At 37.8% G+C, this 24,384-nt stretch overlaps 1 protein-coding gene across 1 annotated transcript; it reads left to right on the top strand.

Annotated features, from left to right (window-relative positions):
- Positions 1-23,995: 23,995 nt before the first annotated feature.
- K441DRAFT_560180 (uncharacterized protein) lies at positions 23,996-24,184 on the top strand (the record flags this gene model as incomplete). Its single annotated transcript, XM_067643483.1, has 1 exon — positions 23,996-24,184. A coding segment is annotated over one exon (189 nt), but the record flags the coding sequence as incomplete, so codon positions are not given.
- Between the last annotated feature and the right edge of the window lie 200 nt (positions 24,185-24,384).

Below are 24,384 nucleotides of genomic sequence, written 5' to 3'. Positions count from 1 at the left end.
TTGCCGTGTAGAGGGCGTATGCTAAAAATTTAACCTTTATGCTAAATCCTGGCGAACCATTCCCAGCTAAAGCCTTGAGCGTGGTCACCTTAACTCAGGCGCCTACGTTAACCTCCCCGTCAACTGCGACAACTAGCAGCGCCTTATTGTCTGCAACTTTAGTTCTATATTTACCTTCCTAAGGCCTTTCCAGTGTAGTAGTGGTAGGAATAGTCGTTGGCGCTATAGTGGCACTTACGCTCCTAGGCGCCTTGTTCGTCTACATTAGTAGAAAAAGATTATCTAGTTTGGATAGGGTGGCACCCCCTTAAGAATTGGAAGTGAGTGGACGTGGTATTATATCACCCATGTTATATCTGGCGTACCGTAATAAAATCTGATTTTTTAATTGTAACTGGATCTCAAGTATTAAACTAGCTTAATTATAACACGAAATCTATTATTGTTTCACTCCGCTTCGTTATAAAAAACTTACTAGTATTATAAAAATTTAATACGCGTAACTAGATATAATTTATTATCTCGGTCAAGGGCGGTCGTCTTAGTATAAAACTAATTCAACTACGGAACTAATGCTTAAAAGTCTTAATAATAATGTCTTGCTGGTCTGTAAAGCGTTTTAAAATATGGGCATTAAACATATATTATACCATTTTTAGATTTGTATAACCCCGTAGGTATATATAGGAGTCCCTATACTATTCTTCACTTTTATTAACCGGAAAATACTAGGTCTAGAACTTATATATTAATTGATCTAAGAAACAGAGACTATAATTCACTTATAGTGTTATGGCTAGGAATTTCTCTCCAATGCGAATACAAGATTTAGTTAGAGACTTATTGCTATAATTTGTAAAAAGCATAGAAAATCTCTATAGGTCTTCATTCACAGTGCCTTAACATTAATTACGTTTTGGCTTAGCGTATTCTTTATAGCTAGTCATTTTAGCGCGTTAAACTAACTTATCTAATCTACCTAATCTACCTAATCTACCTAATCTACCTAATTTACCTAAGCTACCTAAGCTACCTAGTCCTTTTAATCCTTCTAAGTAGTAATACCTGCGCTTTCTTATTACGCCTCACGCTAATCAATATGGATTTTAAGACGGTGGGATAGTACCGCTAAGGAACGAGTCTTTTTTCCGTTAACGCCTCTATAGTAAGGCGTACTTAGTGAGGCTTAATCTATTAAATACTAAAGAACTATAATGGATCGGCGAAGAATAACTGAGGTAGGCCTTAGCGACTCTAAGCTAAAGCTAAATCGTGCCCTACTTACAGCTTACTTTAGCAATTAAAAACCCTTATATTTAGCTTCGTAGCAAGGCTTATATAACTGCGGAGTTAACGAGGTATATATTAAAGCTCTATAATAGTAGTATAAATACCTATTTAAGAAGTCTATCTATTTATTAATCCTCTAGCTTAAGACATTTCGCTATGGGTTGTATAAACTTAAGGACTTAGAACCCAGACCGTTTGATAGCGAATATCCCTATAACTGCTTTTATCCCATTACTGACCGAAAATCTTCCTCTAGAATATAAGTAGACGATATACTTCGTTTTTAAATATTTTATAGATACATACCTGAGCGTTTTAAGTTATCGTTTTGAAATCCATATCTGCGACGGCCAGATATCTCAACCAGCCGATATCACAACCCAAAAATTCGTAGTAGACCTAATCTGCCTGGCCCTAAAGCTTTAGGGGGCAAAAGTCACCGTTTAGTTTATATTATACTCGAATCTAGTCTTAATAGATGATGAATCGACTATAGCGCTTGGCCTTATAGACGATATGTTGTCCTACGCGAGCTTTACGGATCTTCGTAACCTATAAACAGATCGCGGGGGAGAGCTTAGGGATAAACAGAATGAAGGAGGCCTTTAGGGCACAAGTCGTAAGGGAGAGCTTAAGGGCAAAGAGGATGATAAAATTGTCTCTCTTATTAACAAAGCCATCGTTAAAGGCACACAATTAAAATCTAGAGGGGTTAACAGTGAGACTATCGTGGCCAACATCCGCTAAGTGCTGTACTTAGTACGTTATCGCTACCACAAAGGTTGGAACCTCGATGATTATATAACAAAGCGTCACGATTTATAAAAAGACGCGCAACGGCATAAATCTTAAGATAAGGCGTTTGTTCTCCCAGCTCGGTTTAAGTCTATTTTTGCTAGCGCTACGCAATCCTTTTAGGCAGCCACGGAAACAGCTATAGTCCCAACAGAGTATATTATCTTCGTCCCTAAGGCCATTATATAATCAGCGATATCAATTATTAAACTCGCGGCCAAGAGTATAGTTAGCCCTATTAAAGAGTATAACGAACTATATAATACCAATAGGACTTAATAGGATCTTTTTAGGATATCTACGGTTCCGATCGGCGGTAAACTAGGTTAACTATCAAAATGGTAGGGTATAGATGACTTGCTATTAGGAGACCTGGACTTTGTAAATTGCACCCCAGTTAGTTATAAAATTCAAACAAACGGCCCTAGATACGATCTTCTGCCTAAGATAATCTTAGGCGCAGTTAATAAATCACTTAATCGTAGTAAGAAGCTGCAACTCTATAGGGATAAACTTTGCTAGATTCCATCTAAAGAGGATATAAAAAAGTTCCTTAAGTTTACAGGGGGAGAGTGTACCGGCTTGTCAAAACATTGAGGGCACTATAATAGTTTAGATAGTGATATTAATGTTATTTAGTAGTTTTATTATTTATCTGCTCTATAGTAGGGATAGTAAATGTATTATTACCTACCTTTACTATATTACCTATGCTTAATTCTGCTATCAATGCCTCCGGCGGGGTTCTGCCGCGAATACTCCTAAGATATCTACTCGTATGCTTTCCTTTCTTCGCTATTTGATTTGAAATTGGCTGTTTCAGTAACTAGTGGCTAGAAGTTTAGCTATACTCATAAGCGTATCTAGATGCACCAGGCCCTATACGTTAATTCTTATCTTTACCACCTCTATATTTAACCTTTAAGCCTCCTTCTTTTGTCCTTGCTTATAGAATATAAATGCTAAGCTACTTATACTGCTAATAGTGTCTAAATAGTCATTACTAAAAATCTCTCTCTTTATCTTAACTACTTATTTCTACAGCTCCTCCGCTTCTAGAAGTTGGTTCTTTATATAGTATTTAAAACTTAGCTCTTTTATACTTTTTAGAGTATCGGGATGCTGTAGGCCTAGAATTCTCTTTCTTATCTCTATTACTTAAGTTTCCAGCTTATTGGCTTCCGTTCGCCGTTTTTAATAATAATAGACTTCCGCTAAGACGGCCATTATACTTAATATCTATAAATAGTATTGGCCTAATACCCTATTACTAGTCTCCAGTAACTATAGCAGTAGCTCTTTAGTATTGGTTAGCCGTTTCTACTCAATATAGATATAAGCTAGGTAGATTTTGCTTTCTAAAGTATCCCTATATTCCGGCCCTCTTAGTTTCCCAATTATCTCTACTAGCCGCACCTAGTACTTTTTAGCCTCTATAATTCGGCCGGTTTTGAAATATATCTCTACTAGAAGAGAAATAAGCTCTATCTTTTCTTTCATTCTATTGTACTCTGCTATATCTTTTTTATAAACTCTATAATACTAACGCTAGCATACCTTTAGTAAGCAAGCTTTATATAACCAGTTAATACAACACTATAGCTAGACGATATTATCTCCGCTAGGCAACTTCCCGAAGTATATATAGTAGTGTTCTTTAGTGCCAATTCCAGTAACATCTTAGATAAGATACTTCTTAGGTATCTAGTCGAAATCGGAGGCCTTTATAGATATTAAAATAAAAGACGGCCCAAAAATAGATAAAAGGGTCTTAAAGATAACACCTAAGCGTTAATAAAACTTAAGTTTAAGAGTTACACGTTAGGGATAAAGATATATTTAACTTAGCTAGATATAAAGTGAATTAATAAATCCTTAAGGTTTAAAGCCTTTATAGGCGGCAGATATAATATATTAATAGTATCGATTTCAGCTATAGCCTAGCCGGGGTTGGCTCCTCGATAAAGCTTACGTACTGCCTTAAGTATACCTAGCTCGACTAATACTAGGGATAATCTTGTATTTAAATACGCAGGGCTTTTATAAATAAATTAGTGAACCTACCGCAGCATTTATAAAATTTAGCAGTCTGCGTTTTTAGGTCATAAGGACGTAAAATGGTAAATAAAAGAAATTGAATGAATTAATACAAGCATAGAAATAATATTTATTTCAACTAGTCTAGCCATACAATATATCTGCAAATTTATCTCTTTATTCCCTTATACTTTAGCCTAAAATCAGCCGGAGTTCTTTTTTTGGGTATTAGGAAGCTTTAATTCTGCATTTCATTAGTATATACTATATTAAGAGGGTAAGTAAGGCATATAATATACTCTTTAGACGGCGGCTAGGAAGGCTTATCTCTAAATAAATACAAGTGGTATCTCCCACTATTATATACAAGAAGGTAGACATACGCATTACTTATCTTTCCTAACTCGTCCGCCTTTCTAAAAAGTGTTTCTCTTTGTCAGCGGATCGCCTCCCTGCTAATATACTTATTTAAATTAAATAAGCCAGTCCCTTCTCCCTAAGTCTCATTTTCTTCTATAGTCCCGCTGTTATTACTAGCTTTTATCGGTTATGTCTAATAAAGGGAGGTACGGAAGTAGTAGATACCTGTCTCGAGTTAATAGTTATAGAGTAGTATTATAATGACTAAATATATAATGGGCGATTATGTTAATAATAAAGTCGGTAAACCCTTTCCTATTTAGTAAATCCCTTAACTTTATGCCTACTATTAAGGGTGACAATAAGGTATACGCTAATATTATTTAGTAAGCGGTATTAGCACCTAGAAGGCAAGTAATGCACCTATGACTTTCCCTATATTAATAAATATGAAGATAGCAATAAATCTTATTGTGGGTCTTCTGCTTCTTCTTGTCCCTTACTTCTTCTTAGGTTATAATAACGTTAAAGTAACGTTATTTACGGCCATAATAATTGCACGGGCTCCTAGGTGGTAAAATACTACTATGAAAAAAACATCTTTAACACTACCTGGCGACTTTGCTGCTCATTCTTTGCTATAGATTGTAACCCAAGAAACACAGACCAATAAGTTGACTTCCGAAGATGGTATTTATACTGTTGCTAGCTTATTAGACAGTTCTATAGATTTTCAAAGCTCTTCTATCCTCCCTAAGAGCACTAGCCTCGTAGGGCTTTAAACCGTCACAACCTCTTCTAATATTGGACCCTATTATTCTTATATAAGCACTAGAATAGACTTGAGTTTAGTATCTACTACCTTACCATTAATAGTAACAATAATTACAAATATATATAGACTTCTACTTTTAAAGAGCTATTTAGTCCTCTCTATAACCACTAGTCTTATAGGACCTTAAAGCAGTACTATAATTTATATCGAGGTCGAATCTTAGCTTTCCCTTACTAGTAGTAGGATAGGTATAACTCTAACACCTACTAACCTTAAATGGATAGTGATGAGTATAGCAAATCTAAACGGATTATTACGTTTAGAAAGCTTTTTAATTCTCTTAGAGGGCACTAGCTTTATTGTCTCTTAAAGCCTCAGTATAACTTATATAAAAGCCTTATCCTAGCTCTCTCTTATACGGACTAGGAATGACTTAACTTTAATATCCATTAATTCCGTAGGGGTAATTATAACTACTGCAGAAATTTTAAATAGTGTTTAAACTTTAAACAGTCTTCCGATTCCCTTAAAGAGTAATAGCCCTATAAAACCTTAAAGCGCTACTGTAGCTTATACTAAAGCCAATCCCTAGACCTCTCTTATAAGCACTATGACGGATCTAACTTTAAAATCCGTTAACTCCCTAGGGACGGTTATAACTATTACACAACCCTCTAACGGACTATTGCGCTCTATAGCACTGCCGTTTATATCGGATTTAAGCTAGATATCTAAGTTAATATACACTTCTCCAGATTCCCTTAATGGGGCTTCCTAGTCTGTAAGCTTAATTCCAAGTTTAAACAGATATTTAAGTATTTCAACCACCCTTTCTAAATCCACATAGCTGCTCTCTTCCCTATTAACACAGCCTGTAAACGGGGAGAGCCTTATAATAGCTAGCAATACTTTTACGTTTAGCTATACCGTACCTACCCTAAATTCTATAAACCATGTATTTATTTTAGCCCCTACTAATACCATAGCCATCTTAGTTCTAACTCGCAACATACTTATCTTAGTTCCTATTAGTACTAAAACCGTCTTAGTTCTTACTAGCACTATATTTATTTTAGTTTCTACTAGCACTATATCTACCTTAGTTCCTACTAGCACTATATCCATTTTAATTCCTACTAGGGTTACATCTTCCTTAGTTTCTAATAGCATCGTATCTATCTTAATTCTTACCAGCACTATATCCATTTTAGTTCTAACCAATACTATATCCATCTTAAATCCTATAAGCTCTGCTATTGGACTTTTATATATATCTCTAGATCCTACGGCCTCTATTTCTGCCTCTATCTCTTCTTTTTATGTTATAAAAGTTATAGCTACTATACATGCGCTTATACGGATAATTCTAACTTCCCTAATAACGCTATGGTCACTTGGACAATTTTTAAGCGCTTCAGACATCGCTCCTAGTTCCTTAATTTCCTTAAGTTCCGCAATTCCAGCTAAAGAAATAGCTGCGGTTTTACTACTAGGTTTAACTAGACAGGACTAGATGGACTGGAGCAGCACGACAAATTTTATACTGGCTACCTTAATAATAGATTTAGGGTTCTTAAGTGCTTAGCTTCTTAGTATCTTTCCTATATTAACTTCGGAAATTATTCTATTAAGTATAGCTATAGGTGGGAGCTACTCCGGAGCTTAGACAAGCTCGTAGATCTTAGATAAACCTAGTGCGCTAGTTACTTTTTTCCGTACTATTGTTTCCTCTAATAATAAGTATTACACTACTTCTACTACTACGCAGACACAAGTGCCAAATGACGGCACTCTATTTAGTAATTCTTTATAGAGTTATGTAGTAAAGGCTAAGAGTATTAGGGTTAGTCTTAGTACAATCGCTAGGATACTAGCCTTCGCAGCCGCGATTGTGTTACTGCTAAGGCAATATAGGCGGCGCTAACAGGGCACAATAAATATAAGAAGGCCGGTTATTTCTCGCCCTTTTCCAATCTAGGGATACGTTTTAGCTCTATTATTTAACACTATATAATATATACGGGAGTTTAGATATATTATTTGTCGTTCTCTAATATATAAGCTAGCGTAAAGTACCGAAGTAAGTTAATAGTACTTCCGTTTTGGTAAATAAGATTATAGCGGCTTGTTTATAACGTATTAATAGGCGCATCCCTTATAGTGAGTTAGGTTATAGTAATAGATTAGTATTACTAGAGGCCCAATTAACTTATCTATTAAATTTTAGGTGGCAACTGCTTCTTAAGGTGCTATGTTTACGTTTATATTAGAGGCAGGTACTATTTTCTACTGCTATATTCTAAGACTAACTTTTATAATATACAAATTACTACTCTCCCTAGTATTCTTTTTTCCGACCGCTTTTGGGCTTTGGAACTGTATATTAAATAGAATGCCTACTGTGCTTATTACTGCAAATTAAGGGGGAGGGAATCCTGTATAGAATTTTGGCCTACCGCTTTACTGGGATTGTAAGGTACCTTTTAACAATACCTAACCTTATTTTACAGCGGGAGGTAGAACTAGCATCTCTTATTTATATTTTTAAAATAATTTAGAAGCTAATAGTTATAGATTCTACGTCATATGGTTTAGTAGTTCCTTAACTAGCCTTTTCTCTATAAGTTATGGGGATAGCTATTAGATATAGAACTACTACGCCTCTTATAGTCACTCCGTAAATCTTAGAATTATTTCCTCTTTCTTTAATTGACTGCTATGTATATGGCCATCTTTCTGATGGGACTGGCGCAATCGGTTAATTTAACGCCTTAACTCCGCCGGAAAATCCGTATATTATTCTTATTGACTTAATAAGCTGTAGTTCTACTATTAGTATATCCTCTTAATCATATAAAACAACCTCCCTTAAATAGTTTTATTATAAAATTCTCTCGTAAAACGTGATTGCATATTACTTATAATTTATATAGTCTTAATCTACAGCTACGGCAGAATTGTATATATGAATATATCGACCTAAATTAGGTTATCTTATCACCGACTTAGCTACCTCTATTAACTTAGTCATTAACTTAGTCATTGACTCAGTTACCTACCCCTTATTTCCATTACCACCCCCCTCCCCCCTTCTCGTTCTCATTTCCTACACCTTTCTTATATATATATAGAGGCTCTTAGAGTCATATTTAATAGATAGAGTCCTCATTCTTTTCTTATAATTAGTGCACGGACATCTAATCAACAGAATGTTAAAATATCCGGGGACACCAAATTTAGTAATCAGAGGCTCTGCGATGCCCTTAGCTTTTTTAGGGTAGTAGTTAATATAGGGGGTAAGGATGGTGTAGGGGGTAAGGATGATATAGGGGATGGGGGTAGTATAGGGGGTAAGAATGATATAGGGGATAGGGGTGGTACAAGGGATAAAAGAAGTTTAGTTGTTATCTTAGTTACCTTTATTACCCTATTTAACTACCCTCTCCGCAATTATAGATACTTAGATGGCTGAGAATTTGTAGTTTATAGCCATGCCGATATGTATTATCTTAGCTGCTAATATCGCCTTAATTGGAGTTTTTTTACGCTCGTAATTTCTTCCCTAGTAGCCACCTCGTCCCCTTAGTTAGCTTGTTTAAGCTTAATCTATACTCTTTATAGCTGCAATAACCCTTATCCCAAAGTACCTGCTCTAAGTGCAGATACTATATACTCCTAGAGGTAGTCTTTACAAGGCGTTTTAGCTAGGTTTAAAAACAAAAGGCATATCTATTATTGAGAGTAACTTCCTTAAAATTCAAAGTTCCCCTATCTTCTCCCCAGATCGACTACGAAAGGCCGTAAACGACCTATTGTCTGAATAGCACAACGGCCCCCCCCTATTAATCTAGATTACAGAGGATAAGGAATAGGAAGTTGAAGAAATCCTAGTAGTTAAAAAGGACCGTAATATCTTAAAATACCGTGCAAGCTAGGTAGGCCATGATGAAGACCTAGAATAGTATCCTGTATCTGATTTTAAGTATTCCCCCTATAAGCTATGGGATTTCCACCTAGCCTAACTAGACCTCCCCAGACCACCACGCAAACTAGAAAACTGGATTAAATGCTAGGAAGAAGGGTTGGATAATTACGATAATTTAGACGATAATAAGGAGCTCGGACAACACCTAAGGGCAGGCTTTTTTAAGAGGGGGGGGTGATATAACTATACTAGGGCGCAAGGCAGATAAGGCAGATGAGGTAGGTAAGGTAGGTGAGGTAGGTAAGGTAGATAAGGTAGTTAAATATATATAGTAATAGTGTTATTAGTTTCTAGTGCCTTAGATATATTTAGATAAACGTTAAAGATTTAATTATATTACCTGCGTAGGATTTTCAATCCTAATGCCACATTCCTTTTTTATATGTTTAATTCTGATATAATTTGCAGGATTAAGAAAATAATACTGTTTAACGACTTCTTTAATCTCGTTTGAGATCGAGCGAACACAATAGAAGTCTTAATATTAATATTTCGCCATTGGCTATTAAGTCTTTCTCTTCCTTTAATCCTCCGCTTAATCTCATGACGTTGTTATACTCTACCCGTAAACATCGATATGTTACACTTAGACGGCTTCTATAAACTCTATAAGGTTATAAGTATCTTAGACTATAAGAATCTCACGCTTGCGTTATATATAAAAGGTAAGGATAGCACGGTAAACAGACTAATACTCGCGTTAGAGGCATATAGGGAGAGAAAGAACCCTATGCGTTACTTAAGACCCTACTTTACTAATCCCAAGGGCCTTCTTAACGCAATAGCCGAGAGCAACGTATATATATTAGGTTCTCGCGCTACAGACTACTTTATGCCTGGCTCTACTAAGCCACACTCTAATTTCGACTTCTATGTCTAAGCAGATATTAAAGGCATTTTTAGAATGCTTAGTGAGATGAAGTTAAGCCATAGTGTACAGTGGACCTCTCCAATGTGGTCGCTAGTCCGAAAATTAAGCTTCCAAAAATTTAAGATAGATATAAGAGTGTTGCAACATATATCTAAGTCTAAAGAATTTAATGCCCTAATAGAAAAGTATCCTTAAGAAAAGGTTCATTCTATAGAATATAGCGAGGGCCTAAATATATTCGCTGGGTATACCTTTAATAGAACCGCGTTCTTATTTAACCAAGATATATTTAGTTAGAACAACTATTGGGATAGAGACGTAGATGAAATAGACTTACCTAATTCTGTTCATAAGACTACGGAAGATAAGGAGCATGACGCTTACATTTAGTTGCGGCAGTTCTTCGCCAATCTTTACTATTATCGATATAACTATAACCTACAAGGATTACACAAGACGATCTGGGTCTTACATAATAGGAAGGGATTATGGCATCTAGGGACGTCACTAACCTTTTCCTTTTAGCACGAACATGACTATAATAGGCTAGACAAATACGACCGAGGCAGTAAAACACTTAAGGTAATTAAAGGAAAGAGCGTAAAGAGTGGGGTTTATATGCAATTAATGTTTAACACAGCCGTCCCTTAGTTAACTCCTTTCTATAACATCCTCTAATTTTATTTAAGTTAAGTTTAATGTTTTATTTCTAGGCTTAGAGCGGTATATTTGTACCCCAAACCCTCTTAGCGGAAGGAGGCATATACTTAGTTATGTAGAGTGGAGACCCTATATATCCAGGCGGCCAGAGAGAAGTATAAGGTTTGAGGATATCAATATGTGAAGAATTAGGCGGCGCCAGAACTCCGCAGAATAGGGGATAATAAATCCCTATTTATACCATTTCCGCGGAGAGAAGGATGGTCGGCTAAAATACTAAAGCAGTTCCGGGATAATTTGCAGGTCATAACTTAGTGGCAGAAGGAGACCCGGCTCGATCCTCTGCTAGGATTATATTAGATACTCCTAGAAAACCGTCAGGGGGTAGACATTAAGGCCATATGGTAGAATACCAGAAATTCGGGATACACATGCGACAGCCAATATCTCCTTTAGCAATTCTACACTAACTGTCTTAATAAATATAGCATCTTACCTAAGCTCGGTATTATAGACTCCCATATCTAAGCTAAGTATTATAAAGAATAATAGTCATAGGGCCTTAAGCACCCCTAAAGCTACTTATAAGACTGTAGAGCCTCTTATAATTCGATAGAGTTCTTATTCTTAATCTTCTATTTAATATTAAAGTATTAGAGCTTGGGTCTATCTATTATTAGCCACAGAGGTAGCTTTTAACCGTATTACAATTGTCTTTAATGCCTAGTACCCTATATAAAGACTACCCTAGTGCTTACCCTCGTATTTTGTATATCTTAGTACGTATCTCTATTGCCTATACCTCCCTCCTTTCCTATTCTAGTATCTTCCTTATGTATATATAGACCCTCAAGAGCTACCTTAAATAGAACAGATCACTTATACAATTCTATATCTCTACCTACCAGCTAGCTTAAGTTATTTCGTGATACCTGCCTAGCTGAAAGTTATAAGCCCGGTAACCTTCTAAGCACCAGGGAGATCTTAGTGGCCAGACGACTACCACTAAGCCTCTTTGAGCATAGTTCGTCACGAAATATCGCGTGCCTTACGCGTAAGCGCGTCTCTTTACGCAACCTTAAAAGAACCTCAAAACAAGAGCTACTATGGCAACTAAGGACTCTACGAACCCTCTTTTACTAACCTAGAAAGACTGGCCTATATAGTTTCAATTTATCCGTCAAGAAGCAAGTTTTGCGAAGATTTAGGACTATGTTGACCCAGATAAGACGGAGAACGAAATTAAGCAAAATACTGAGCCAGCCATACCTTCGATAGTAGCAGCTCCTACAGCACCTATAGCAGCACCTACAGACCCTACAGCACTAGTAGCGGACCCTATAGCTCTAGCAGCAACTCCAGCGTCTACTGGAACAGCTATACCTAGGTCATCGAGTTAACAAGAATAACAACCTCAGCAATCTCTAGAGATATAGAGAATGCTCTTCGAGCTTTATAAGCTACAACGATAGGACTACCTAAAGCGGAAAGAGAAGCTCCATACGTTCGCAGCACTTTTGTATACCACTATAGGCACTAACTTCTTAGGGTATCTTAAGAACCTTACCACACCATATTTGATTGTAAGACAGTTAAGGAAGGTAGCAAAGCCATCTCAAGCTACGCTACAGTAGATGGTATTAGACGATCTCAAAAAAAGGAAACAAGGGCCTAAACATCAGACTCTGGAATCATAGCTTTAGCTTTATATCACCATTATATAGAACGGCGAAGAGCTAGAGGAAGGGCTGATAGAGGTAATGGAAAGCAGTGTTATACAAGCCTTTGTCCAGGACTGTAAGGAGATCTATCCAGCTCTGTATTATGCCTTCATCTAGAAGGTAGCGAAGAGGTCAGAGAAGCTTAAAATGTCGACGATGATTGAGAAATTTAACCTCCTCTACAAGCATCCAAATATGGGACGTAACGCCCATACTACACTATCAGGGCAGCCGTCTGCAGATCCTACAACGTCTACCACCCTAGCACCTTCTTAATCACCTGAAACAAAGTGCTTTGCTTGTGGTTTACCCCATAAGTTAAGGAATTGCAAGCAGCTATTTCAGTCTCTCTAAGGTCCGAACTTTGTACCAAATAACAAGTGTCTACGGAGGTGTCAGGAATAGCTCAAGGTCCCGACAAACAAGCAGTATTATAACAAAAGAGTCAAGCAGATCGAGAAGGAAGGCCCTAGGTCAAGGACGTCTTTAGCCTCTGCTGAAAAGATTGAGGATCTAGACAGGCCCCGAGCTACAGCAGCTGCTATAACAACATCCTACTCATCGTTATCATCGCAGGAATATCCGGATCTGTCTTTNATTAACGCCTGGGGGTATAACACTATAGCAGACACCCACTTCTGCAACAACATTAGATACTTCCGTGACCTTAAGCCATACATGTCCATAGCAACGGCTGGAGATTCTGGAGCAGAAATCCATAGATACGGTGATATTAACTTGGCCATTGAGGTGGGCGAACAACGTCTAACTCGGTATCTAACATTGAGGAACATAGCGTACGCTCCGTATTTTCATACCAATCTGATATCCGCAGCAAAGCTCCGTAGGGTTAGAGTAATTATAGACCAATCTACGAACCATCTGCGCTATAAAGATGACGGAAGCCTATTTAGCAACCTTATAGAATACGGAGGTCTCTACCTTATTAATGCCATCGCCTACGTACTACCTACTCCTACTGCCTACGCTACGTCCACCAGATTCTTTAAGACCTTAGCATATGACAAAGTATAGCATTAGCGCTTACTACACTGCGATATAGAGTTAGTGGATTATCTGCCGACTGCGGCAGATAGGGTCAAGGTGGTCAAGACGGACAGAGGAAGAACTCCGTATGGTGTACCACTTTGTAAACTATATATTTTCGGAAAGATAACATAGCAGACATCTCGCAGAATATCCGCAAAGGGAACCTACCCTTTTGAACGTGTACACTTTGATGTTATTATAGAAGAAGACGGGTTTAATGGAGATACATATATAGCTCATTTTTGGTGTGACTACACGAAGTACCATCGTGCCTTTCCTATTAAGAACTATAAGCAAGAGACGCTGTTTCCACTCTTCGAATCGATAATAGCATTTGCGAAGAAATTTGATGCTCAAGGTATCCGCATTTAGCATATAGATAAGGAGCAAGGTGTAGGCGCCAGGGTAAAGAACCTTATCCAGCTTGACGGAGGTGTTATTGAGCAATCGACACTAGATACTCCTGCTTAAAATGGACCTATAGAGAGGTCAGGGAGAGCCATTTCCGAACGAGTAAGGACTGCTGTCATTGAAGTAAAGTTACCCGTGGATCTGTGGCCCGAGTTCGTGCTCCTTATAGTGTTCCTACTTAATCGAACTCCCATTAAGTCCATCGACTGGAAGACCCTATTTGAGATGCTGTATAAACGGAAGCTATGGCTAGCAGGGCTTTGTATAGCCGGATTTTTAACCTACGTGCTTATTAAATACGGCATTCCTAGGAAGGTAAAGTTTGAGCTATGAGCCTAAATAGGCTATCTCGTTAGTATGGAAGCGTCAAATATCTATAGGATATAGATACCAACCACCAACCGCATTATCCGATCTCGTGATGTACGAATTGATAAGTTAAAGAGATATTAATCTCCCGAAACACCAAAATACCTTATTATCTCGCAGGCTTAAAAGGACCGTTTTTAGCAAGTCTAGGACCTACTAGATAATCTTTAAGATGGCAGTAAAGACTAGATAGAGAACTTTGACAAAGAACTAGATATAAGACTGCCGCATTTAGCAAGTATTGACGTTACTCCTATATTAAAAAGCATTTAGATCTTAATAGAAGAACTCCGTTAGCTACCTACCCCGGAGCTAACTCTAGAACCGTCTATACTATTAGCGTCTTCGGCGCCTTAGCAATTACCATCTACGGTGGCATCTACGCCACAGATATTATCTACTACTTAGTTATCTTCTGAAGTCACCGAACCACCGTTCGTAGACCCTACACCTCGTTCCGAACCTCAGACGACAGCAGGCTTATTGTTAGGGGGTAAGAGACGTTCTGGCCGTAAAAAGCGGCCTATGGCAAAGAAGAAAGATATGCTAAATCAGGATCTACGATGACAAGCCTTTACGGTTCAAAACAGTGACGGTGATAATATCATTAATCCAGATACGACACTATTGGCTTACGCGTTCTATACTGCTGCTACGAAGACGTACGGATATTGAGACGACTTTCCACCACTACCAAAGTCATGGAAAGAGATGCTTAATTATAGGTACGCTACGGAGTTTAAAGTAGCTGCTCACACTGAGATAAAGGCCTTAATGGGAAAACACACCTAGGACAAGGTACGACTAGTTAAGAAGGTTTATTGACTTTCTACTATGTGGGTCTTTACGTACAAGGAAGATTTGGACGGCTTTATTATAAGATTTAAAGCTTGTCTGGTCGTCCGTGGAGACCTTTAAGCAGTCTTATAAGAGGAGGTCAAAGCTATTACGGCAGCCTATTGGACCTTCCGTCTGCTCTGCGCTCTTATCGCCAGCTTCGACCTGGACGTTATACAGATTGACGCCGTTAACGCCTTCGTCAATGCTTTAATTGACGATAAGGTCTACCTTATTCCCCCTGAGGGTGTAGACCTACCACCTAGATTCTCTCTCTGTCTAAGAAAGGCAATGTACGGACTACGGAAATCTCCAAAATTGTAGTTTTTGGAAATGTCTGCTGCTCTGTAAAGTATGGGTTTAAAAGCGGTACCGGATAAGCTATGTCTTTATATACACCCTACTAAACCTATCTTTATATTCTTTTACGTCGACGATATCCTAATTGTAGGACACCTGAGCTGTCGATAGCAGATAGAGGACATCCTAAAGCAGCTACAAAATTGATTCGAGATCCGCAAAATACCTCAATTCACGTCATTCCTAAATACTCGTGTCGTGCGAGATCGACAAAAGGGAAAGCTCTAGCTCTGTCTAGATCAGTATCTCGAGAAGCTAGTCTCGGTATACCATCTAGAATATCTAAAGCCATTAGCTACACTATTATCGGGCCAGGAATTGACACCATACGAAGGAGAAGCTACGCCGAATTAGATAAAAGGATATTAACGCCATATAGGTTCTGCAACGTATCCTGCATCTACTACACGACTAGACGTCGCTTTTTCTGTTAGTAAGCTGGCTGAGTTCTTACAAAATCCGTTACTAGCTTATCTTGCGGAGATTAACAGATTGCTTACCTATCTCTATGATACCAGATACCTCGCTCTCGAGTTCTCTACTATTACGCCGTATGAGATAAACTAGGTTCTAAAAGCTGCTTTTAATGCTAGCTTTACTAACAATACTCCAACACGTCGGAGCTCATAGGGCTTCTTAATAAGCTTATTTAATAGGCCTATAGCATAGCAGGCAACTAGACAAAAGGCAGTGACTAAGTCTACTACAGAGGCAGAACTCCTAGCTCTCTTATACGTCGGTGGGGAGGTCGAGTATATGGTGCGGATATTTAAGGCCATTAGATTCGACCCAGAACAGGACGTTATTATCAATTGTGACAATTAGCAGTTAGTACGGATCGTGATAAAAGAGACTCCTACGGTATCTACAAAGCTCCGATACGTAGATATCCATCAATTCTGGCTTCGCCAAGAGGTCTAAAATGGAAGCTTCGTCGTACAGTGGGTACTGACGAGCGAAATAGCTGCAGATGGACTAACTAAAGCTCTCTTAAAGCAAAATCATCAAAAATTCGTCGATGTAGTAGGGCTCCGCGATATTAGACATCTGGTAAATTAACACTTAGATAGTAGTAAAGCTTACCACTAGGTTATCTATCCCGACTGCCTAATCCGGTAATCCAGCTCTACCGCTCTACGTTAGATCTAAGGGGGTATATTGGCCACGGAGGTAGCTTTCAACCGTATTACAATTGTCTTTAATGCCTAGTACCCTATATAAAGACTACCCTAGTGCTTACCCTCGTATTTCGTATATCTTAGTACGTATCTCTATTACCTATACCTCCCTCCTTTCCTATTCTAGCATCTTCCTCGTGTATATATAGACCCTTAAGAGCCACCTTAAATAGAACAGATCACTTGTACAATTCTATATCTCTACCTACCAGCCAGCTTAAGTTATTTCGTAATACCTACCTGGCTAAAATCTATCGCAGTTATATAAGGGGATATTGATTTTAACCGTATGATTGGGAGACGCAGGGCTATAAGGTCACTCTAGGGCTAGTTCTTAATGGTTTTGCTAGTACCTAGCACTTAAATCTACTAAGGATTTGCCCTAAAGTGACCAGATATCCCTGACCGCAAGCCTATAGCTACAAAACTATCTAACTATAGTAGTCGCACTAAGGCGGGTTTTTAGCGGTTTTGCTAGTTCCTAGCACCTGCTAAAGAATTGCCTTAAAGCGCTATCTATATATAATGCATACTAAGTGTAAGGGATAGCGGGTAGGAAAAGCGAATTAGCTACGTAGTGACTGCGTTTAATATTCGCGAATATTGCAGGAGGTCTTAGTATTGTGCGTTACTAAGATGGACACTGCTAAGCAATATATAGACGCTAGTATATATTCTTTTCTAAGTTTTTATATATAGTTGCACGGGACAATATTTAAATTATCTTGTAAAGCCTGCTATACCTTATATGGATTAATACTAATTATTATATATATCTACATACTTAGAGACTCCTAAGTTAAACTAGATAGTTAATATTATACTAAAGTAAGACAGTAGTAAAACAAGTCCGATTTAGGTCGACAATATATAAATCGCCTTAAGCAGCTCTAGAATTAAACTTTGATTGATTTAAGGCATTCTACCTAGGAGCGTATAGAATTTTTTTTGGAAGAACGCGGAATTTATAGTAAATCATGAAAAGATATACGCTAGGTAGTTGTACGAGCTGGATAATTATGCGAACTAGGTAACCGTGTAAGCTAGGTGGATAAGCGTAGCGCCCTCTAAACGTGTAGCCAGGATTTTAACGGATTTAGTGGCTGCGGCTTCGGTCCTACAAGCTGGGCGCTTATAGGAGCTAGGGGATCCTACGAGCTAGGTGATTGTACGAGTAGGGTGTTTAACCTAGCGCCTTCTAATTAACGCCTAGCGTGCAAATAGAATATTAATGGGTTTAGCAACTCCGGCTTCGATCCTGCGAGCTAGGCGATCCTACGAGCTGGGTAATCGTGCGAGCTAGGTAATCGTGCGAGCTAGGTAATCGTGCGAGCTGGATGCTCGTGGGAGCTAGGTAATCCTATAAGCTAGGTAATCTTGCGAGCTAGGTGATCCCGCGAGCTAGGTAATCCCGCGAGCTAGGTAATCCCGCGAGCTAGGTAATCCCGCGAGCTAGGTAATCCCGCAAGCTAGGTGATCCCGCGAGCTAGGTGATCCCGCGAGCTAGGTAATCCTACGAGCTAGGTGATCCCACAAGCTAGGTGATTCTATAAGCTAGGTAATTCCACGAGCTAGGTAATCCCGCGAGCTAGGTAATCTTGCGAGCTAGGTGATTCTACGAGCTAGGTGATCTTGCGAGCTAGGTGATTGTGCGAGCTAGGTAATTATGCGAACTAGGTGCTCGTGGGAGCCAGCCGATCCTATAAGCTAGGCGATTGTGTAAGCTGGGTGCCCGTAGGAGCTGGCCGATCCTACGAACTAGGTGGTCGTGCGAGCTAAGTGCTCGTGGGAGCTAGGCGCTTATAGGAGATTGTAAAAGCTAAGTAATCGTGATTTAGTGCCCTTTATTAACGCTTAGCTGCAAGCTAGTTAATCCTATAAGCTAGGTAATCGCGCGAGCTAGGCGATTATACGAGCTAGGTAATAATAGGGTCTAAGTGTAAGCCTGTCTTGCTGCCTTTATAAAGTTAAAAATAACCACTAGTAAATCGTGCGAGCTAGGTAATCCTATAAACTAGCTAGGAGGTGTAAAGAGATTTAATACTAGCTAATTCCTCTATAACCTATAATTATAGTAAATATATTATAGGATAAAGCTATTTCTAGAGACCTACAGAAACACTTTCTCGGCACGGTAAAGATTGCTCTACAGTATCTAAAATTTTACGGGCCTAAGGAAGAGCATCTTAATCTAGACCATATCTCTTATTTAGAAAAAGTTTTTAAATAGGATTGCGCTTGACTTAATCTAGGGAATTACGTCCCTACGATTATTAACCCTACGGAATTTGATATGTTGGTCCAGAAATCTGGTACTAGAAAACACCTACTAAAACTACTTTACTAAGAACCACCGAGGCTCCCTATACAGAATAACACGTTTTTACTTTGCTTGTATAGCAGGCATCGCATTGCGGCAGCTTAGAATATGCTCTTCTTAGAGGATAGATAGTAGTGTGCTGACCTATATTTATTAGGTTTGTTTACAGCTTTATCTATGGTTAATTAATCTGATAGGGATAGGTATATCTAAGCGAACGGGGATATATATTTAAGAAAGGTACTTATACGCTCGAAAAGCTACCGACGGTAAAGTATACCAACTAGTCCGCTTCTATCAATCTTATAGGGATACGTTAGGCGAACAGAGATGGCTCCTTTGACTAAGTAACAACAAATAGGGTAAAGTTATAAACCGGATCTAACAACCTAAACATAAATGGTTAGGCCATGTAATAGATACGCTTTTGCCGTATATAGGGTTATGGGGGGACCTTAAACTTAGATATTTTTCTATAATATAGAGTTGGAAGTGCCTAGAGGTTTACTTCCTATAATTAAGATTTTTTAGTACATTACTTATAAATAATAGGAAATCTATTACTATATTAGGCATATACAGCGAGTTTGGAAATTTATTACCGATGATGACGAGTTAATACTGCCTTTTCTTGGCGAGAGTATGGTCCGGAACCTATAATCCCTTATACTGTTAGTATGTTCTAATGATAAAAATCTGGTAATAATATTAGTAAACACCAGTTAGGTTTTTCCTAATATGCCAAATTTGCTACGCCCAAAGGTCTTAACTTAGTTACTTAAGGTACCGGGCATAATCTTAATATTTAAAACATTCTTTAAAGATTTAAAGTATCTTAAACCTGTAATAATAATCTTAAGGGGAATACTACCGCTGAACTATAAAGATTCTGTAAGAGAGATAATTACGCGTTGCTATATAGGCTTATCAGAGTACGACGGTTATTATTTAGTTTAATTTAGTCTAAATAGAGAGCGTTGTGTGCCAAACACCCCGGAATTACTTATCCGCTATCATTAACTCTGCTTATACTCACTACGACATTTTCCTAGCATAACCAATATATCTCCATTAGTAGATAGAAGAAGTAAAAAGGATAACATCGAAAGCGGTAAAAAGAGCAATAACTCCGCTAGAAAGAGGGCTTAGTATAAGTTCGCGAGGCTAGCTAGTAATCTTAGGTTTAAGTTAAAGCCTATTAAGGAACTTCTAAGGGAAGACCCTAACAAAGTAGAAATCTAGGTTTTCCTTTATAATCGGCGACCTAAAGAATTATACGAAATCAGTGACGAGGATTTTAAATCAGAGGTAGACCGCCAACTGGAAGTGCTTTATGCCAAATTTAAGCGGCAAATACTCCTAGGCCCCACTCTCACTCTAAGCGTTGATTTTAGTAGTAAGCCTATTAATTGTAGATGCGGTAAACCGCTATAGGCTTCTCATGTCTCTAATAAGAACCTTTTATTCCTACCTATATTATATAGTGTGAATGATATAGTTAGTCCGAAAGCTATGCTTACATCGTTCGTAGTTAAACGATTTATTTTCTTCTGCTTTTTTGGGCGGCAAGATATAAACGATTTCGACCTTTGGATAAAAGAGATGCAAGCACCTGCGTTAGAAGTGCCTAAAAGTGCTCATTTGGCTGGCTACGAGCAGCAGTAGAGCTACGAGCAGCAGTAGAGCCACGAGCAGCAGTAGAGCCACGAGCAGCAGCAGAGCCACGAGCAGCAGCAGAGCCACGAGCAGCAGCAAAGCCACGAGCAGTAGTAGAGCCACAAGTAGTAGCAGAGCTATAAGCAGCAGCAGAGCTACGAGCAGCAGCAAGGGAGCAATGAGCAAAGTTAAATAGGTCACCTTATGGTCTGGCGGCCTCCTAAAACTACTATAACAACTGCTTAAAGCGCCCTTTTTACTATCAAATCTCTATCTAATAAATATAAGATCACAAATCAGGTTGCTTTCTTTTAAATTATAACCTTAAAATATAGCAGGGTAGGGAACAATAGCTCTGCTATAAAAAATATAGCTTCCGAAATTGCAGACGGATATTTTAACAATAACTTTATTGGAGCGCCTTAGAAATTCAAATACGTTATTACGGACTTTCTACAGTTAATAGATATTATAGATATCTATAATAGAGCTAATTTAACAAACACGAATTTTCTGCGGGTTATTTTTATTCTAGACAGAGGATCTAAGTTACTAGATATACGGTTTCTTGGGAAGCCTTTTTCTCAATATATGGATCTATTTTATAGTGGTAAGGCTATAAAACGAAAAGTACTAAAGGACCAGCTATTAACTCCTAACAATTTTATAAGAAGCGTAAGACTTATCCAGTAAGAAATCCAACCTACGCTACCCCCTAAAACGCAGACTAGGCCCGAACTTCGCCCGTCTAACGAAGATTTGGATGAAATTTAGTGAGTGCGAATTCCTTGAATTGGGACATGGCGAAGGGAAAGCCGACTTTTATATCCATAGAGAAATATTACATTGCTAGAAATTTAAGTCGAGGATTTTAGTATAAGCGCTTAATTTTATCTAATTATTAACCTAAAGGGATTAAAGAATATATAATGTCGGCTTAAGTATCGTATTAGGATAGAGGCGTAAGCATAATAGGTTTACTAACATTACTATCTTCTTAGAAGTTTACTATAACTCTACATTTATATTATCTTTGCTACTAGTTTATATTTGCTAATCTCCCAATTAGTAAACCTTATGGCGTCGCTCTATTAAACTTTTAACAACTACTGCGGCTATTTAGCAGAAGGGGTCTACAGCTCTACTCCCTGCCCAGCTGGATATAAAGATTGGGATCTATAATTAGCCAATTGACCAAAATTACACGATTTTAATTCTTCTTCCTTAATCGTCTTAAGAACGCACACCTCTTTATACGAGTTTATGGCGGATAAGGCCTTATAAAGTATTTTATGCAATATATAGAGAATTTAAGCTCAGCAAGCATTATATTAGAATTTTAATCCTCTTTATTATAGTCTGGGGATATAGCTGGGTAGGTTGGTAGTAGAAAGGTAGTGGCCGGCTAATTAATTATGCTATTAGAAAAGAGTGACTAAAGACGCACGCAGCAATATAAAATAGAAAAATTCCATTCAGCCTAAAGATTAGCTTTTGTCCTAGAACCCGTTTCTGCTAATATAATTACCTATTCGTATAATAAGTGGTTGAAACTCCATAAGGATCGTAATAAGTAGTTGATAACCTATAAGGGACGACTCTAAAAACTTATAGCCGATATAATGTACGCAGACACTCAGTATCCATCTTTACTCCTTTTTATCAGAAAGAAGAATAAAAAATAAGCACTAAGAGCTCTCTTTCCCACGATTAACTATAAACGGCGCAGTATTTAAGGTATAATTAGGCTAAATATCGACCCAACTACCGCAGGCGCTGAAAATCCAATACTCTTCGCCGAGGCTAATCTAGAAAACCTTCCTATTAAACTTAGTGAAACAGCAGACTGCTGTTATAAGACTAAGCAGTACAGGCTTAACTAGGTTAGCGACTAATATCCTAAGCCTAAGACTGGAGATATGGTTAATAAAATCTACTTACTATTGCTTCTCCCCTTTACTAACGTCCTTTGCCTTTTCGCAGAGGATTTCTTAAGTTTAGAAGAGGTTTTAAATCTTCTTTATAGATGGGCAGAACGAGGCCAGGAATTGGTAATAAGTTGACTATATATTATTATCATCGTTATACAAACAGTTAACTCTACGGACTTTATTAAGAGCCTACCAGACATATTAAAATCCTTCTCTAGCGTAACAATTATAGCCTTACTAGATGCTGTGGAAGTATCACTAACCACGCGCTACTTTCTACTTAAAGATGCTCTACTATAAGAGGCTAACTATACTTAATAAGCAAAAATTACTAAGCAGGCACTATTCTCCACAACTTACCTTTGAGCATTTTTCCATAAAGCGTTAATTTATTTCACTATAACTATAAATCTACCTTTTAGTTTCTTCCGTGCGTCTAGGGAAGGGAATAACATTGATAATCAGTTTTCCGCCCACCTAGGCTTATTCCTATAACTCTATTACCAGTATAAAGTCTCCCTTAATAACGCTACTACGTATATTGCCTTAGCTATTCTTATAGATAGTTCTCCCCCTAGAATATATCGTAAGATTTTAAGACCCTTAATTCCTGCTAGTTACTAAATATATAAGGTTTTCATCCTAGAGCCCTTTTCCAAACTCTCTATTATGATTACTACTAAGCAGCATATCTTGAATAGTATTATCTTTAGCACCTATTAGCTTATAACTAGTGTCGCTTAATAGAGGATAATTTCGTAACTATGCTATCTAATTTAGATATAGATAACATCCCTTCTTCCTAGCTATACTGGCAGAATCTATAGGAACTTAAACAGAGCATTCCCTAACTAAAGTTAAATAGAACTTACCTATTCTGCCTTCGCAGAAAACTAGAACATACACTTATTTATAGACATTTAATGTATAATATTTGCGTCCGTAGATACGGCACGCTGATATAAGGCATTAAATATCACTTTAAAGTCTCTAAGTGCATATTATGCCAATCTAAAGGGCCGCTAGGAGTAAAGCTCCTTCTATTAACTACTAGTACTCGTTTACTAGCGATTGACGGAGGCGGCGTCTGAGGAAAGCTATTACTACTAATACTGAGAAATCTAGAGCAAGTTTAGGACCTCCTATATCCCCTTTAGGATAATTTCGACTTCGCTCTAGGTACTAGTTTAGGTAGGGTTTAATTATATAATAATATAGAATAAACTAACTTCTATAGGAGGTCTTACTGTTCTCTAGCTTTTCTAAATACGACAGAGCATCCAAAATTGCATTTTTATGTTTAAGACGCTAGCTAAACGAGTTTTCGCTATGCAGCGTCTTACTAGGCTTTTACTATACTTTTGTATGATTTCGTTTTTAGGTTTTTAGCTTACTAAAAGCCGTTCTAAGGTTGCTAAACTTAAGTTCTGTCTCAAAGATGCATTCGGAATAAATGACCGGCTATTCAATATAGTGAAGTTTGGGACGTCCGGTATAAAAGTTACTATAATAGCCACAACAATATCTAAGGGCGCGCTATGCATATTATTAAATTATAATGGCGTATTAGAACGTTGAAAAGATTGCGGTAAATTTAACCTAAGCTATTTAAACTCTGTCCTAATATATAGCTAGGTTATAAGCACGTTAGATTAACTAATCCTTATAATAAAGTATTAATATAGTAAGCGTGAGTTTCAATTATCTCATTTATATATATAGACTAACAATTTATAGTGCATAAGCTACGTCTGCTACACCCATATACATTTAATATA

The sequence above is a fragment of the Cenococcum geophilum genome (assembly GCF_001692895.1).
Source record: "Cenococcum geophilum 1.58 unplaced genomic scaffold K441scaffold_21, whole genome shotgun sequence".
Lineage (NCBI taxonomy): Eukaryota > Fungi > Ascomycota > Dothideomycetes > Gloniales > Gloniaceae > Cenococcum > Cenococcum geophilum.
This window is presented reverse-complemented; position numbering and strand designations above follow the sequence as displayed.